The sequence below is a fragment of the Vanacampus margaritifer genome, chromosome 2 (assembly GCF_051991255.1).
Source record: "Vanacampus margaritifer isolate UIUO_Vmar chromosome 2, RoL_Vmar_1.0, whole genome shotgun sequence".
Taxonomy (NCBI): domain Eukaryota; kingdom Metazoa; phylum Chordata; class Actinopteri; order Syngnathiformes; family Syngnathidae; genus Vanacampus; species Vanacampus margaritifer.
The window spans coordinates 30,928,063-30,946,806 of NC_135433.1; the positions used below are offsets into that span (position 1 = coordinate 30,928,063).

The 18,744-nt window shown below is 43.3% G+C and overlaps 1 protein-coding gene across 4 annotated transcripts in view; it reads left to right on the forward strand.

Annotated features, from left to right (window-relative positions):
* chd7 (chromodomain helicase DNA binding protein 7) overlaps positions 1-18,202 on the forward strand; it is a 79,636-nt gene extending 61,434 nt beyond the window's left edge. For all 4 annotated transcript variants that reach the window (XM_077555839.1, XM_077555842.1, XM_077555840.1 and 1 more), the window contains exons 23-41: positions 481-692; positions 1,587-1,786; positions 3,352-3,511; positions 5,487-5,576; positions 7,130-7,233; positions 8,752-8,881; positions 9,145-9,251; positions 9,603-10,026; positions 10,199-10,407; positions 10,556-11,512; positions 11,946-12,112; positions 12,360-12,614; positions 13,546-13,716; positions 13,824-14,057; positions 14,143-14,358; positions 14,435-14,575; positions 14,650-14,754; positions 15,182-15,362; positions 15,453-18,202. In XM_077555839.1, the coding sequence (XP_077411965.1) occupies positions 481-692; positions 1,587-1,786; positions 3,352-3,511; positions 5,487-5,576; positions 7,130-7,233; positions 8,752-8,881; positions 9,145-9,251; positions 9,603-10,026; positions 10,199-10,407; positions 10,556-11,512; positions 11,946-12,112; positions 12,360-12,614; positions 13,546-13,716; positions 13,824-14,057; positions 14,143-14,358; positions 14,435-14,575; positions 14,650-14,754; positions 15,182-15,362; positions 15,453-16,396 (5,007 nt within the window). In that variant the 3' untranslated portion in view covers positions 16,397-18,202. The remainder of the gene's footprint in view (positions 1-480; positions 693-1,586; positions 1,787-3,351; positions 3,512-5,486; positions 5,577-7,129; positions 7,234-8,751; positions 8,882-9,144; positions 9,252-9,602; positions 10,027-10,198; positions 10,408-10,555; positions 11,513-11,945; positions 12,113-12,359; positions 12,615-13,545; positions 13,717-13,823; positions 14,058-14,142; positions 14,359-14,434; positions 14,576-14,649; positions 14,755-15,181; positions 15,363-15,452) is intronic.
* Positions 18,203-18,744: the final 542 nt, after the last annotated feature.

An 18,744-nucleotide genomic window follows, 5' to 3' on the forward strand; every position in this document is an offset into this window, starting at 1 on the left:
ACAAAGTCTCCTACTGTACCCAGACCAGGCACCCCAAACACAGAAATGTAATTTGGCGTACGTGGTCAAGTGCAATGAAGAATGTACAGATCCCATATATTGGGAAAGATAAGCAACTCCTCAAGACTCAGCTGTCTCCCTGCACCTCTAAGAGAAGCTGCACTCGTTTAAGACTAAATGTACTATTCTTGACATTGAGAAGACCGATTTTTTGAAAGAGGAGTGAGAGTGGCCATGTACAAAGAATTTCTAAATAAAGGAGCTGGCTTACAACACCACCCCAAATACAATGTCATCCTTCCGTCAGCATCTTCAAAGACAACCAGAACAGACCGGTTGTGATCAATTCAGTGCCCCGAAAATGGAATGAAACCTGGATGAATGACACTACTCACAAATATCTTGACAGTAAAATGTCAAGGGTGTATGTCCTAGAATTACGCACTTAATATTTTCTTTGTTTTGTTTTTGTTGATCCAGAACACACTGGTGATAGACACACCAAGAGTGAGAAAGCAGACGCGTCACTATAGCAGTGTGAAAGAGGACGAGATGATGGAGTTCTCAGAGCTGGAGAGTGAAGAGGATGAACCCAGCAGACCTTTGTCCAAACCACGACGGCCCCAAGACAAAGTTCAGGGCTACCCTCGATCGGAGTGCTTCAGAGTAGAGAAGAACCTGCTAGTCTATGGGTTTGTTATGCTCTTTAATATGCCTATGTCAAGGTTTACTGCATAGATATTGAGTTAAACAAAATTTGACATGTAGATGGACTAGAAGAAGCTCGTCAGATAACCAGTATTTGTAGCGTGATATAAGAGCCTTTATTTTCTGTGTGTAACAATGCTATACAGTGCACATGAGAAAATTGACACACTTGCAGATAGATGGTCATTATACAGTGAGCATGTCCATTTTCATGGCTGACTTAGCGTGACTGTGTGTGCAATGAAGAACAGTGGTGCTAGTGAGATGCAGGCCTTGTTATTGTTACAGTCTAGCCTTGTGGCCTGAGGCTGTAGGACACAAAAACACACTGTCTTTATTGGGTCTGCTCTTGCTCGTTGAATGCTTGTCGTCTTTTCCTGTCATTCATGTCAGTCCTACTCACTTAAGTTGTCCACAATTTTAACCAGTCTTGATTCAGAGTAAGGTCAGCTCACATGGTTCAGTAAACACTGAAAAGCAACAGTGGGGAATTGTTTTGCTCAGAACTGGACAGTGTGGAAAAACTGCCCTGCCACTACATAATCTTTAGGCCTGCGTGTCCTTTGAGCTGTTGGCCACCATGATGTGGACATTCATGAAAGATTGAGGTTATGTTAATCATCAAGATAGCTTAGTTGTCAAATTACAGGCTCTCTGAATGTTTTGAATGTTACAAGGGTTATTTTGCTGTAAATAATTTGGGATATACTTGTAACTTGTCATATATTTGTATACAGTAAGTATACATAAATTTTTATGATGTTTGACAATGGACTTGTATTTTCCTCATCTTGGTCAACGTTAAATCAGTGGTTAATATGGTACTGTATAAAGTTCAATCTGTACACATAAAAGTTAATCACTTCTCTGTTCTAAAGTTGGGGCAGATGGAGTGACATCCTGGCTCATGGCCGCTTCAAGCGCCCCCTGAAGGAGGCTGATGTGGAGACAATCTGCAGGGCGCTCCTAGCTTACTGTCTGTTGCATTATCGTGGTGATGAGAACATCAAAAGCTTTATATGGGATCTGATCACACCAAGCGAAGATGGAACAACCAAGACGTTGAGCAACCACTCAGGTAATTGCACTTATATTACTTTTATATAAATAAAGATGACTTGACTTGCTATGCAAATTAGCATGTGCTGTGCTTGTTGTATTATACTTAACATACTTACTGTATACTCTGGATCAAATCTGCTCTTTCCCCTCTGGCTGGGTACTAAGACAATCTTGCCGTCTTTTTTCCTGATTTTGTATCTTCCAGACCAAGGACATCAAATACCTGACTGTATTATGTCTTATAAGATGATCTTTATGTCCGGGATGTGTTAAGAGTCTATTTGTCCCTACACTATGGTCCAAAACGAGTCTGAGCCAACCATCTTAAATGTTAAACATGTTCAATATCTTTGTGTGTGGGGGAAAAGCCGAGGTCATTTTGTGGACTCTGTTGTGAATGGACTGTAGCCAATCAAAGACGTAAAACTAAATATGTCCTACCATTGTTTTTCTGCATAAAAAGTAGATTCCTTAGATGCCAAAAAGTTCTTCAGACGCTATCTTTACAATGCTCTTCCCTTCAGTCCTCTCCAGAAACACTTGGGGAAACATTGGCGTATAGGTGTGTTCTTACAGTATTTTTATTTGTGAGCTCACTTATGATTGCGTGAGATTTAGACCTCGGAGGACATCATTCAAGATCGATGGTGGGACATAATCTTAAAGAGGACATTGTGTAATACTTGGTGCCATCTAAAAACCCACTATTGATTTCAATAATGTGCAAAAAAATGTTCTATCACATCAAAGTACATTTTTTTAATATAATCGATATAATCGTAGGTCTAGTAATAACTAATTAGGTGGCGGCGGGCCTTACAGGAGGCCACCATGTTTCGCCGCCATTTTTCTGCTACGGATACCGGAATGACAATTTCGTGAACATAGTTAGTCTTTGTGGTGCTTTTAGCACTGGGTTGACCACCACTTACCTTTCACAGCTGGGTCCTGCATGTGAGAGTCACTGAGCCTGTGATACGTGCTCCCGCCACACAGTCTGCTTTTCTCTTAATATTTTACTAGTTGTTGTTGGGGTTTTTTAAACTAGCTTCTCCCGCTAGCCGATCTTGTTTGATTTTTCCGGCTAATTATGGCTTGCTTGTTTGGTCTTTCGACGTCTCTCGCCGGGGTTCACATCGGCTGCCAAGTCGCCGAGATACTCGTTCGTTCACGCAAAATAAGAATTGGCGGTCGGCTTGCAAACTGTGGTGTCTTTGAGTCACCGTAATGCACGTGCTTAGAAATGCACACGCTTCGCCTGCATTCTCTGATATAGCGACATGTAGTGGAGAACCTTTACACACTGTCTCTTTAATGTGTGTGCTGTTCTATGTTTAGATTATCGGAGCAGACCTCACACTGTGCTAGGCAGTTACTAAAACAAACTTGCATACTGTACATACTCCATTGCTGTTCTGAGACCATCTTTGTTGGTAAATTTATTTATTTCTATATATAAAAGTCTAGTCCACTTGAGCCATTTAGCTCAAACATATTATGTGCAATAAGTTATCTTTTTTTTTAGCAACTTTACTAGGGGGAAACTCTGCTTACCCCTTTTCGCATTCCCCTTTTCTTCAGGTCTGTCAACACCAGTACCTCGAGGCAGAAAGGGCAAAAAAGGGAAACCCGCTGCCCCAGCCCCACAAACACCAAGAGCGGATTGGCTTGCTAGCTGTAACCCTGACCATCTACTGCAAGAGGATAGCTACAAGAGGCACTTGAAGCATCACTGTAACAAGTATGTTATACTCACAAACACACTGTCCCCAGAATTTGATGGTGATAGCTACTGGCTTTGACCGCATGGCCGTGTTAAAATGTAGGTTGTGTCATTAGGTATTATACCAGTGACGTTTTAAAACGGGACATGGCATTACACGGGCTCTATTGTTGCTCGTGTCCACCTGCCTATTTTTCCCATTTAGTTTACAGAAATGTGTAACCTTTGATAGTGGAGGGGGAAAGCAACAGCGCTGTATAAATTCATGAAATGTAAAGACATTGTCTCCATCTCAAACTCTTTGTAAACACTTGCAAAACAGCTGGGTGCTGTACTCCTTTTTACAGATATATTCTATATGTACCTCTGTTGTAAAACAGTCTAACTAAAGTGGAACTTGTTTATGCGTGCATGTGTTCTGTACGAATGTGATGTCTTTGTAAATTTGCAAGTGTGTGCATACATTTACCCACCTGGCTATGTGCCAGGAAAGGCAGGCAGACCTGTTGGAAGTCGGTGAAAGGTGTACACATACGCACTCACATATATAAGCATATATGTATGTACGTATGCATGCACGCGCACACACACGCACTTGGGGGTGATTATGTGGTGCCATCTGCTAGGCTGAAGCACAGTGTTGTGTGGCTAATCAGGCCTGGCACATTGATGGATGAGCATAGAGAGGCTGCCAGCAAACACAAGCACACACACGTGTGCTGCTACTTGTGATGCCATTGGTGCACACACACACACACACACACACACACGCTGCAGAATTAGTACAAAGTTACTTCCTATATGCCCTTGCCCCTCATCGCTGCAAGTTTGTGTTCCCCCCTGATGGGCAAGGCCACTCTGTTCTGTATTGCCGCTTTTCCATAACCTCCGGTTCCACAAAGAGACCGCCTTCCTTGGCCCCGGATGTTCGCCTTTCCATTCTACTTTTTCGGGGCCGACAGTTGCAATGGAACCGTTTTTAGAACCATGTCGGAGGTGGTTCTGAAGCACCGGCCATCTGGTATCAAGTGGAGGCGTATCGTCACTATCATCTGATTGGCTGACAGCAGCTCAGCAAGCAAGCAATTCCGTGGCACACGTCCATTTCCTGGTTTTACGCAAGCGAGGTAGAGGCGCCCGCCTGCCGTCACGTCACCAAAGTCATAAAAATATGGTACATAATACAATAAACAAAATAGTGTTTTACAACAATGCTGAACCAAATTTATAATTTAATATGTAATTTATATTATATGTATTAATTTTTAATGATTATGGTAAAAATAATTAAATAAATTGTGAGCACCGAGCGGGTTCGTGTGGTTCCCTTTCATTTGAATGAGCGCTCCAGCCGCAGCCCTGTGCGTACCTCCCACGGCCCATGGTCATGGCTCCCGCCTCGGGAATGGCGGCTATAGTGGGCATTTATTTTAACATTCATTACCTCACAGAAAAACAAAATAACGTGCTGAAAAGAAGTACTTTTTAGTGCCGGCATTCGAATTGGAACCAAACTGGTTCAAATGTGAAACCGGTGCCCCTCTACATGTGAGTGAACGCAGCGCTTGTTGTTTTTTCATCATGGCCTAATAAAGGTTTTTCTTGACATCATAAAATTTTGACGATTTGGATTACACCCCTTTCCCCCCGGTTGACGAGTGACCGCCACTGGCAACAAATATTCACGGGAAAAAAATTGGCCCTAGTGCACCCATGCTTCTCACCTTTATCACCCCTGACCCGTTTTCATGCCTAGAACGGGCCCACGGACCACTCATTTGGTCCTTGAGGGCTACCTGCTGGAACCGCGTTGGTAACCCCTGGTGTAGACTATAGAGAGTCCAGAAAAGGCTAATGGGTAAATGGGGACTGTCAACAAGCTTCTTTTTTGGAAGTTTAACTCTAGTTCCATGCATTCCGTCCCACATGAGTTTTCCAGTCTTAATGGCCATTTAGTGATAAAGGATTTTTGCATGTTTTGATTTTTTGTTAGGGTGTTGCTGAGGGTGAGAATGCTGTATTATCTGAGACAAGAAGTCATCGGAGATCAGGCAGAACGCATCCTGGATGGAGCTGACTCCAGGTTGGTGTACTTTAAATTGTTTTCAATCATTCTTAAATTAATGGTAATTAAGTTACCATTAATTTAGTCAATTTCTTCTCTTTCCATTTCTCTCCAGCTATGTTGGTTCTTTTCTCTTATAGCATTAATTCATATCATTCCGTTTTTAAGCAACAAACAATACTAATTCAATTTCATGTAGTTGTTATAACTGGACAGTTATTCTAAATATTGTCTGCAGTGGTTGATGGAGCAATCAAATGCATACAAAGCCAGTCAAACCGTAGCAATAGAATATGTAATAGTAAAGTAGCTGTAAGTCAATTCCAATTTTGATGGTTTGTATTACAGTAGTAACTTACAGTATCTGATCACAAAACTGATATGATTTGCCCCACTACTCATAGATTATTACGGTGTCTGCTTAAAAGATTGATAGTATGGACGCATCTTGACAGTGAGCTGTGAAAGGGTTATTTATGACCATGACATGAATTATTAAACAAGTGTATTTTTGTCTCTTCAATTGGCCTCTTTGGCAGCCTCTATTCCTACAAGGTCTCTGTAAAATTGTTATGGGGAAGTGGATGGTTGTTTCTTTATTTTGACCCATTTCGGTTTTGATGAGCCACAGGTCATTTGGCATCTGTCCTCAACTTTTTGCTTGTGCACTTCCATCCTCATCCTTACTCCTTATACTGCATCCTCCTCCTCTTACGTTATAGAGACCACTTTGGTCTCATCAACTCCCAGCCCCCCAGAAAACCCTTTCACCCAGATGTGAATGTATTTATAATGTGCAGCATGTGTACTTTGTGTTGACCGCCACCACCCCACTCCCTCAATCCTCAAATACCCACCCACACCATGGTTACTTTGCCACAGCCATGCAAGCGTTCAAGTGAGAGAGAGCAAGAGCAAGCATACGGGATGCCATCGTGCCAACATATGCCAGGGGGATTTAGCACGACCGTGTTGGCACACTCTGGTGCGCGTGTTGCCAAAGACCGGGCATGCTGCTGTTTTTCGAGATAACGGACAATTTCCTTGTGTTGTTCTCTTCTCTCGTCACCCACTGTTTTTCAGCTTCCATTGTTTATATTGTGTATTGTGGTCTCTTTCCATAATAGAGGGATTTGTATTCTGGTTCCACAATGCAGAAGGTATCTGTGGAGCAGGTTGCATGGCAAATATTGTATTTTCAGACATGATGAGCCAATTTTTTCCCCCATATATATGACTTTGAGTCTTCTGCTATTGACAAGTCATCGGATCCAATTTGTGCACAGTATTTGGTCATTGCCAACTCATGTAAATGACTGGCTGTGGTATCAGTAGAGAGGCACCAGTAACTTCATCTTTTATACCAGTCACTCATCATCATGCTAAGCTGATGCTGTTTTTCCATATTACGGTGTAGAATTTTTATTTATACTGTGAGAATGAATGATTTATAGTGAAACATTTTGGTGCTACTGTAAGATCAATTACAGCGCTTCTTGATACATTGTAAATTGTAAAGTTTCACTTTGCTTGAGAATCAGTGACGTGATGTGGTTTTATCTGCTCTATAGTGAGTTGGATGTCTGGATTCCCCAGCCTTTCCATGCGGAGGTTCCCACTGACTGGTGGGACAGTGAAGCAGACAAATCCCTGCTCATAGGTGTCTTCAAACATGGTAAGAAACTCCATATTAAAACGTCTGCAACAACAAATATTGTGTCCATACTCTCACTCTAAGTTACTATTTATTTATGCACATATAAAGCATTCCAGACCCTTCAAATAAATTTAAAAACAAAAAAAGTTAAATACACCTACCTACCTACATCCCACCCTCTTGGCCAGTCACCAGTTGATTGGTGTTTCTATGGTGACAGCGGCACACAGGTGTCACCAGTGTGCTGTGCCGTGTGATTGATGGCTCGTGTTTAACACCCTTGAGTTGTCTTCCTCTCCTGTTTTGTTAGAGAAGTTCACGTTGCAAATATGCAAATGAAGCTACTTGTACATAATGTGTGAATAAAGTTAATTGATTTCTTATTAAATGTTTGGAAATTTGTGAGTACATAACTACATACATAGTGTTAATAAACCACAGCCCCACCTTTGGTCTTCTATGTGACTCATGCTGATGATGTCATTTATTATTAGTACTCTTGCAGTTTGTTGTGCATGGAGACCCTCATTTATATTAATTTGGTATAATCGTCATAATTTTTCCATGATTGCCATCCTCTATGATTCAATTAGGACTGACACACACTCAAACACACATAGAGGAATACAAAAGGGCTCACCCGTAGTTAATCATAATCCCCATTCACTAGGGAGGCCCTTGGGCGGGGGGGACTGACACACACACACACACACACACACACACACACACACACACACACACACACAGTGTGCTGTGCATTCAGAGAGAAACAGAAGCGCACTAAGCACCTTGCACACTCTCACACTGACGCACACAAGGGTGAAGGCCAAATGATTAACGTTTGGCTGTGTAGATGTGTGTGACAGAGACGTTTAGGAACAATGAGTCACATCTTTCCTAATGCAAACATGATGGACGGAAGAGGACTAAAGAGCCTCAAGTCTTCATGCTTTGTTTGTCCTCGATACTGTTCTTTCCACAACTGCTGGTTTTGTGCATTTTTCACATTTTCACTCACTCCCTACTTTTCCCCCCCATTGTCTTTTACTTCACTTCCCCTTCTTTTTCCCCCTCTGTCTATCTCAGTAGGATCCCGCACATCTAATAAGTTCTGCCTGAATGCCCCTAACGGACAAACACACACACACATTCTGTTCCTCATCCCCGCTCACTTTCATAGACACCATGACACACATTTCCTTCTTCTTCCTCTTGCCTCCTCCCCTTTTTTTCCTCTGACACAACAGAGCACCTGCAGGCTCACATGGATACAACTTCACATAGACGCAAACGTACTCGCACAACACCCACACAGGCTGTCTGACTTGTCAGCAGCTGATTCCTCGGGTCAACCCTTCTGCTGCTGTTTTTGTCTTATCCTTCATTTAACATTGATGCTGATTCCATACATGTGTCAGTGTGGATTGGCGAGTCGTTACATTGTGTCTGATATGTTGATTTTTGTGGTTATGATCACTTTTACAGTCTGTCTGCATTTACTTTTAAGAATTTAAGCTGTTTACATTTCCTCTTCAGGCTACGAAAAATATAACTCCATGAGAGCCGACCCCACACTGTGTTTTTTGGAGAGAGTGGGCATGCCTGACGCCAAGGCTATTGCCGCTGAGCAGAGGGGCAACGATATGATGACAGATGGTGCCGAAGGGTAAGAGACAGTCATCTTTGCTCACCCTCCCTCTTTGTACTGTCTTTCTCCTTTTTAGTCTCTTTCATATTTCATGAAGTTCATAGAAGGAAATTTTTAAGTCTGAAGCAAATGCGGTGCTGGTGGCCGTAGTGGGTTATTAATTAGTAAGGTTTAAGATTATCAGGTATTTTACAAACTGAGAATCTTATTGTAAAAGTTAGTTTAGTAAGCTGTTGGAAAAAAAAAGTAAACTCCTTGCCTGCCTCTCCAACCCTCTCCAGTGAGGATGAGGATCCAGAATACAAGCCACTTCGGATGCCTTTTAAGGACGACATGGATGATTTCACCAACTCTCCTCTCGACGACACTGGGGAAGGAGAAGCAGAGGGTATTATATTATCATGTTATATAATCATTTCTACAAAAATGGTAAAAATATTTCTATAAGCAAAGAAATTAATCTTTAAAACCTTTTTCTGAACAAATGTTTGCCTCTATGAATATAATTCACATACTGTCTTTTCCTCGTATATCAACTAAACTAGTGCACATGAGAAAAACAATGAATCTGGTGATAACGCTGATTGGATGAACTTGAATCCTGTGCTATTCCTCACAGGTCAACTTCATGTCATCATAAAACTTTAGCTAGTGTACCTGTATATGTTTTTTTCCATATGTATTTGAAGTTTATCATTCATGAATGCTGATTTTTGTATTCCCATTCTCACTCATGAAGGTAAATCAGATGAAAATGGTCAAGGCGTTCTTTCCACGGGTGGTGCTGCAGGTTCCAACGAGCGACTCTATTGGCCGGCTGCCTCAGCTCTCACCGCCCGTCTGCGCCGCCTCATCACTGCCTACCAGCGTTGCAATCGCAGAGAGCAGCTTCGCCAGGAGGCCCTCAACAGACCTGATGGGCGTAGAAGACGACGCCGGGACTTCCTGCCTACCATTGCAATGGTTACAGAGGCAACAGGAGGAGCAGCAGCCTATATCCAAGATCCAGCAACAGTCTTCATAGCTGAAGGAAGCCCGTACCTTACTAAAGGAAATGCTTATTTTGCTAAAGGTGGACAATTCATAACAGATGAGTCACCAGTGATGACCACGAGTGCCCTAATGTCTGATGGGGCCATGTACTATAAGGAAAGAAGACAAAGGTAAGACAATTTGTTTTCATAACCGTTTTTATTACTTTGTCATGTACATAATTTACATAAAAGTAACTGTATTCTCAGCTTCTGCTATTAGACCATAGGCTCACACTTGTTCAATAATTCAACACTTAAGGTAGTGAAAACTTTTCTTGTACATTTTTTCTTTTGCTTTTAGATGGACTCGTCGTGAAGAGGCAGACTTTTACCGTGTTGTGTCCACATTTGGAGTAGTCTTTGACACCCAACGTCAGAAATTTGACTGGACGCAATTTAGAGCCTTTGCTCGATTGGACAAAAAGACAGACGAAAGCCTGGAGAAATATTATTATTCCTTCATTGCAATGTGCAAACGTGTCTGTCGCATGCAGGTCAAAACTGACACAGGTGAGATATTACAGACGTCCACATCTGAATGCGGCACAGACTGTAATATTTAAATTTGACCTCCTTCAAAAATGTACATAGACATGGCTTCGACTTTCTCACCGCTAACACGTTGTAAGCACATAAATGTATCTTTCTGCCTCGACAGAACTCCCTGACCCAACACTGATCATTGACCCCATCACAGAGGAACGTGCTTCCCGCACTCTGTATCGTATCGAATTGCTTCGTCGTATCAGAGAACAGGTTCTCCCTCATCCGCTGCTCTCTGAACGCCTCAAACTCTGTCAGCCCTCACAAGACCTCCCAGAGTGGTGGGAGTGTGGTCGCCATGACAGGGACCTCCTCATTGGAGCTTCAAAGCATGGTGTTAGTCGAACAGATTATCACATCCAAAATGATCCTACCTTGGCCTTTCTGGAGGCATACCAGCGTGTTACTAGCCAGCGAGGGGCTTTTGTCAGCATGGGAGAGGTGTGCAAAAGTGGGATAGGAACAGCTGAGAACAGCCCTTCAGCTCTCCTCACGCCTGCAGAGCTGGCTAGTGTTGCAGCTTCTGACGAAATAGCCATTAATATAGCTAAAGTGGAGGGAGAGGCAACCCATGTGAAAACTGAGGAAGAAGATGCCAAGGTAGAAGTTAAAATGGAGACTGAGGAAGAGGATGCCCGTGGTGTCATTTGTTTAAAAACTGGAACTCCTGAAAAATTTGAACAAAGTGAGGTGGACGTTAAAGATGAGAAAGAGGCCACAGTTTCTCCAGTGTCAGATGTTAAAGAAGAAGAGACTCAACCAATAGCTGAAAAAGAGACCAGCGAGGAGATGAAACAGAACACTGAGAATGTTTCCAAACAGACTGAACAAGACAAAGAACTAATTGAAGACAAGACAAGTGTGGCTCACGTTGACACTGCCAGGGACCAGATGATATTGAAGGTCCCAGAAGATCTTGAAGCACACACGGGCCTCAATGGTGCAGAGGAGGAAGACCGAGTGGAGAGGGAGGACAGCAAGTCTCCAAAGTCACCTGACACAGAGAAAAGCCCAGAAGAGGAGGAGAGGATGGATGAAGATGACAAATCAGAGAAATCATCGCAGGCTGAAGGTGGGGGAATTATTTTACTTTTTTGCTCAATAGTGAAGGAAAATGTCTGATTATGAATAAGGGCCATTTTTATTTTTTTTATTTTAACAGTATTGATGTATTGGGTTGTTTATTTTAATTTGACTTTATCATAGTACATATTTATAAATAATTGGCCTTGTTTACTTCTTCTGATAATTACTATGAAATGAACTATTGTGTGTTAACTACAGTATATATATTTTGGATTAATTTTCTCTCGTTGCCTGCCCCCTTATCATTTCACATCACTTGGTCAGAGGCCTATTTCTGGTTTCCCCTCAAGACTTGACAGAGTTTAAATGGCTCCAGAGCACCAGGGGCAAGATAATAAAATGAGCTTGTATCCCTTGATGACAATGTTGAAGCCCTTTTTAATTAAGCCTTAAATGTGACTTTGCCTATCTTTTCTTAGCAAGCGCAGTGTCTGAGCAGAAGAACTTTGACGAGGAGAGCATTGCATCTTTGAGCACATCTGCTCGTGATGAAACCAGAGATGGCTTTTGCCCTGATGATCTGCCAGAAACTTCTGCCTTGCAGGCTTTACAGGACAGAACTTATGCCTTCACACTCTGGCCTAAGGTTAGTCTTGTGAAATTCATCATTCTGTCGGTGAGACTCACCGCCAATTAACACTATGGTAGTTAGTATGTGTAAATTGAGTATGTTTTATGGTATAGCACAAAAATGCTGAGGGGATATTTCTTTTATTCACAAGTGGTGAAGTGCACATAATCAACTGCAGTAATCTGCGAATTAAGCCAGATTGTCTTAATAGCAGTTTGTTTGCATGATGCTGTCATCTAACTGGCTTTTCTCCACATCTCAGGATCGATTGATGATTAACAGGATGGACAACATCTGTGAGGCTGTCCTGAAGGGCAAGTGGCCTGTCAACCGACGCCACATCTTTGACTTCCCAAGCAACATGTTGCCAGGTCATAGCTCCACAATATCCACAACAGCAGTAACCACAGCAACTGAAAGCCCGCTGCAGAGGCGAAGTTTGGGTGAGCTGACAATGACCGGGATGCTCACCCCTTACAGCGGGATGGAGGAGAAAACACTTTCACCACAGGTTCATGTGAGTTCTTCAAATCTGACCTTCATTGGTAATTGGTGATATAAGTAACCAATATGTATGTTTTTTTCTATATATCTTTATAACACAAATACACTGCAGAAATCAAATCAAATTTTATTTGTATAGCACTTTTCACACCTTAATGCATCAGATTTAAATAAATGCAACAGTGCTATACAGAAACAAACTATTAAATTAAATGAATTGATAAATAGATTAGTGGATAAAAATAAAAATAATTAAATAGTTAAATGAATAAATAAGTGAACAGATGAAATATCCAAATAAAAAAATATTTTTTAAAAAGCCATTAGTTAAAGCAACACTAAGGAATTTTCAGTTTGTTGGTTATTGCATTGCCATATAGACAAAGTCGATAACGTTATGCCTGAAGGAAGACCACGTTTCTCATGAGACAAGTACATTGTGTCATTTTTGAGCTCATGACATTCAAATTGACTTCCGTCTTTGTAACGAATGGGTAAAGGGGAAGTGACGTATGCCATAAAGCAGTCACCACATTTGTAGTTTTTTTGGTGTGACAGTGTTCCTACCATCCTTCTCACAGTTGTTTAGTGGCAGTAAAAATGATACAGACCCCCCCCCCCAAGCCATGGCAAGGGTAACATTCAACGAGTTTTAAGTCGATGTTTCATCAGAAAAGTTAGGAAAATATTTGATTAAGGTTGAAAAGTTCCTTGGTGCTACTTTAAAGGCTAAATATGTGAGTCTTGAGCATCTGGTTGAGCTGTAGGAAATTCACTGCCATTCATGAATTTCAAATTATATTAATAAGGGTATCATTTGGCCCTGCATCATCAGGAGACACGGCGATGGACAGCTGTCTGTCATCTGCATAACTGCATGAATGTAGTCGTATCGAAGTTTCACACCTTTTCTTCTTGTGCTAATAGTTGATTTTGTGTTGCAGGACGACCCTCTGGGCCTAACGGTGCCTCGACAGAGGAGAAGGAGAAGGAGGAAGATTGAGATTGAGGCCGAAAGAGCAGTCAAGAGGCGCAACCTGATGGAGATGGTTGCTCAACTGAGAGAGAGCCACGCTACCCTGGAGTCCCAGAGTCAGGCTATAGATCTCACCAAGGTATGCTCCTTGCATCCTCAAGAAGCGCTCTTGCTGCTGGAGCTTTTACATACAGCAAGAAAGAAAAAAATCTGCATAAACTAAAACTGCTTGCTTTTGCCGCCTAGGGTATGCACCATCAACACAAGAGCTCTTCTTCATTGGCTGGCTTCCCCAGTGCTTTGGTGACAAACCCCTCCCTAAAGGCCCAAATGGAACTGCTGCAGCAAGCCCCGCCCACCGGACACAGGGCCAATGGTTCGCTGGAAGCTCACCTGCCGATGATGAGGAGGAGGCGGGGACGCAGGAAAAATGTTGAGGGCATGGAGCTGCTGTTTATGGGCAACAAAAGAGCTGGCGGGGTGTGTTTGACGGCCGTGTATTCATTTCACACTCAACATAAACTGTACAGTCAAGTTGCAAAATAACATTTCTCTTCATTCTCAGGATGATGGCGACAGCGCCAAGGTTTCAGGCGCGGATGGCGGCCAGGATGCTGCCCGTGCCCACAGACCCCTCGCGGTCTCGGAGCAGAGCCCCAGTGGAAGATCTCTTGCGTCAGGTAGCATGGAGGAGGAAGAGGCAACCGTTTCCAACAAAGAGCTTGGCGAGTGGCTGAGGCAGCACCCAACGTACACCATGGACATGTCTGGATTCACACCAGTACGTCCTGTTGTTGTCGTTTTTGTCCATTTTGTCGGCCTGTTTGTGAAACCATGTTTCCACATCGCTACTTTAGAAGAACGACGAGTTACTGTTGTCTCAGTTCTCAAAACCCAAACAAAAGCGTCATCGCTGTCGAAACCCCAATAAGATCGACATCAACACCCTGACAGGAGACGAGAGAGTGCCTGTGGTCAACCGACGGAATGGACGCAAGGTAAAAACTCAAGTGTTGAGTTAGTCAGTGTTGTTATTTTTGTTGTCGTTATACTCAGACTTCTCTTCTTCTAGATGGGCGGGGCCATGGCTCCCCCAATGAAAGAACTTCCCAGATGGTTATTGGAAAACCCTGAATTTTCAGTTGCACCTGATTGGACAGATATTGTCAAACAGTCGGTTAGTAGCCTCTTTTTTTTTTTCTTTGTTCCGTCTGAACAACATTAACCCACAGACGGTGAACTCAAAATATTCTAGTGGTGCCCTTGACTTACAAATGTGCACAACCTACATCCAGCTTTTCAAATTATGAGCTGCTCATTGCTTATGTTTTATTTTGTTTTATTTTTTTTATTTTATTTTGTTTTTTGGCGGGGGTGGTGTGCATACAGGGCTTTATAAAGGCCTGACTAATGAGATTTTAGGGGACGATGCCAATTTTCCAATTGGGTTGAATTGATTCAATATACAAGTAAATTGAGTTATGAGGTTGCTAACAGAACAAATGAAAGTTTTTCTTGTAAGTTAAGGTACCTTTTTATTATCTGATCTTAGAGTGCAATTGTTGACAACCATTTCCTAACCCAACATACACTTTTGCACACAGGGTTTCCTCCCGGAAGCCATGTTTGACCGGTTGTTGACGGGTCCTGTCGTTCGGGAAGAGGGTGTCCGTCGTCGGGGACGACGGCCCAAATCTGAAATCGCCAAAGCGGCCGCGGCTGCCCAGGCGGCTGCGGCCGCTCAGGCTGCCCAGGTCTCGCTGGCCACTGCCGCCACATCGGCTGGTAGGAAACCATTCATTCACTTGCTACATGAGCACACAAGCTTATTCAGGGTGTTCTAATTTCTTGCACATGACTTTTTGCGTTTTGTAGGAGGAATCAACCCGCTGCTGCTGAACAGTCTCTTCGGAGGGATGGATCTTTCCTCCCTGCAAAGCCTCCAGTCCCTCCAGTTGGCCGCCGGTCTCATGGCTTTCCCCACCACCACTGACCCCAAGCAGGCCGCCGCCGCCGCCTCCATGCTACCCCTCATGCTGCCGGGCATGGGAGGCTTGCCCAACATGGCCGCAGCTATCCCAAACATGTTCAGCCTCGGCGGGCTCTTTGGTGGAAACTTGGCGACGGCGTCCAACCCCGCGGCGGCCTCCGCATCAGGGAATGGAGACAGAGGAGAAGGCGAGGAAGCCGCGGCGGCCAAACGCAGGGGAAAGGAAGAGGACAAAGATGGGGTAGATGGTGATGAGGGGGGAGAAAAGGAAGATGAGGAGGAAGCTGATGGCAGCGAAGGTGAAAATCTTAGAAAGAAGATGAAAATTGACAAAGAGGACGAGGAAGGTGGAGAGAAGATGGAGGATTCCCAAAGCAACAGGAGCGCGGCCCCTCAGATCCCGGCTGCAGGTTCTCAGGCAGACTCGTCCTCCCTCAACGGCGAAGCCGCCGCCCTGCTGGCCGCCGCCGGCATGTCGGCCAATTCTCTGGCATTCAACCCTTTCCTCCTCTCCACCATGGCCCCCGGCCTCCTCTACCCCTCCATGTTCCTACCTCCGGGCCTCGGGGGTCTCGGCCTGGCCGGTTTCCCCGCCGCTGCCCTTTCTGAGCTTCAGAGCGCCGTGGGAGCACCGGGTGGCTGCGCCACGGCCGAGAAACCTTCCAGAGACGACAAGGAGGCGGGCGAGGAAAATGAGGATGAGGATGCGCGAGGGGCAGAGAGCGACTTGGCTGAGGAGAGCGCAACTGCGAAGGAGAACAAAAGTGAAGCTAAGGAGTCGCTTGTGGAGGACGGAGGGATGATCGGAGACGAAGAAGAGGATGAGTAGAGACTGACCGACTGAAATAAACCCAAAACTGACAGTGGCAGTGGCCGTTTCCTCACCACCCCTCCCCTCCCTTCTCCGACTTTACAAGCTTCCACCAACAAAACAATCTTTTTTTTGTTTTCCTTTTTTTTTCTGGGCTTGTATTTCCTCGCTGTCCGAAAGACACGAGGTGTGTGCGTTAAGTTAAATGAATTGTTAGTGTAGTCACAGCTCACCTCATCTTCAAAGACTGTTGGCCAGTTTGCATCTACACTTGGTCTTCACAAAGTTCCAGTAGTGCTATTATTATTATTATTATTGTTGTTATTATTATTATTATTATTATTATTATGATTGCTGCTGCTTTCAGCTCTCGAACCTTGTTTTAGTTGAACTTATCGTGCTTGTACGACTGCTCGACATTTCTGGGAAGCTTCTCGTCTAGAGCGAAGAAACGTCAGCTGAAGCTTCCCCAGAATGAATTGTGGGAAATGGAGTTAATGTAGCTTATTCCTGTAGTTTTCCCACGTCGGACTCTTAAGGAGGATAAGCAGACCAACCTGACTACCACAAACACACACACACACACACAACCTAGCAGCCTACCACTACACCCACTGTAGCCCTAAATAGCCTCCTGTAAAGTGGCAGGACCCACTCAGCCCCCTCTCTTCAGCTGTGTGTGTGTGTAAAGTGTGTGTCTACACACAAGCTGACCTTATACTGTTAGAGCCCCTCCCTAATGTCCCACACTGTTTGAATGCCAGTTTTGAGTCTTTCCACTGCCAGTCTCCAAATCCTGTCTTGTCACTTGGAAAGGAGCTCGTTTGTAGCACCGCAAAAGGCAGACGGGCTGCGTCTGCCGCTCAGGCCTCCCTGATTGGTCAGCTTGGCGTAGGGGCAGCTAGCCACACCCCCCAAGGGGGGTCCTGTGAAAGGACTTGGAGCCACACGGGGATGTTGATGTTTGGCCTGTCGCACCCTGCTGGTTGGAGACCACCCGCTGCTCCCCTCTCCTAAATAATAAGACTGTTGCTCTAGTCACACACACTGACGCCCGACCTGGCCAGAACAGGACTGAAACGTGTTCTTCTAACTATATGAAGGTCAACAATGAATTTGGAGTTGACGTTTGTTGTCTTTTCTTTTCTTTTCTTTTTTATTTACTTGAAAAGCAGGAGTGCTTGATTTGTTTCGATTTCCAAGTGATGTCTGAAGCGATTCGAGACAAATCAAGCGCCACACGTGCTTCAAATATTTGAAAGTACACATCCCATCTTAACAACATTCACTATCACAGCCAGGCCAGCACACTTATAAAAAAAATATATACACACCTTGTCACATCTCCGTGATGCTGAGACAGCAATAACTATGGCAGCTTTTGAATGTTCCATCATAACTCGCCCAACACACGGCCTCTATGAATTAAACCACAAGTGTCGTATTAATAGAAGAAGAAAAAAAAACTAAAACTGTAACTGATGACAAAAGTACTGCAATCAATTTTGTCTCACTCTGTTCCTGTTGATGCACTGGTGTTAAAGAGTTAAAGTAATCAGGTACCTTTATTACTTAGCTACTTTTCTTGAAAAAAAAAATGGACTTGTTACTTTTAGCCAGCAAGCTGAAGAGCATTACCTCAAAATTCTTATCTAGCCTTGAAGTTTACAGACTTACAATGTAAATGTTTTATTTTCTCCTTGTTTTTTTTCCTTTTCTTTTTGGGTGTGTCTTTTTTTTTGAGACATCATGTATTGATGACTTGTAGCTATGATGCTTTTAATAAAAGTGAATCATGATATTCGCCTAGGAAACCAAACCTCAGTTTGTCTCAGCCTACTTTATCACGCGGCTTGTCATATAATGGTCTCAATTTGAAATGAATCCCCAAAGTAAAAAAATAAATGCATCAAACTATTTGCAACAGTTGAATTTTAAAAAGAAGCAATAAAATAATCATTGGAGGATGCAAGACCAATACAACAAGAATTTGACATGAACATGCAAATATTTCTTTCAATATGACAGAAAACTTAAGGAGACTGATGCCATAATTTATAGAAGTATGATTTCATTCTTGCAATTTTAGTATTGGATTAGGGAAAGTTTACAGAATTGAGTCTGAAGAGCAGTTGCCGCTTTTGCAAAATGATGTGTGCTTCCTCCCTGTACATGTGATGATGTGCTTTTACGGGGAAAAGTTAACTTGACCAGACAGCAATTAAAATGCCACCGGGTCACATAAGAGATTTTAGCTAAATGTTTTTACTTGAAGAAAAAAAAATTGCAAAATATTCTCCCGCAGAATGTTCCGGTAAACGGCAGAATTCATTGTTTCGTCATTCACAGGAAGTCCCGGTCCAAAA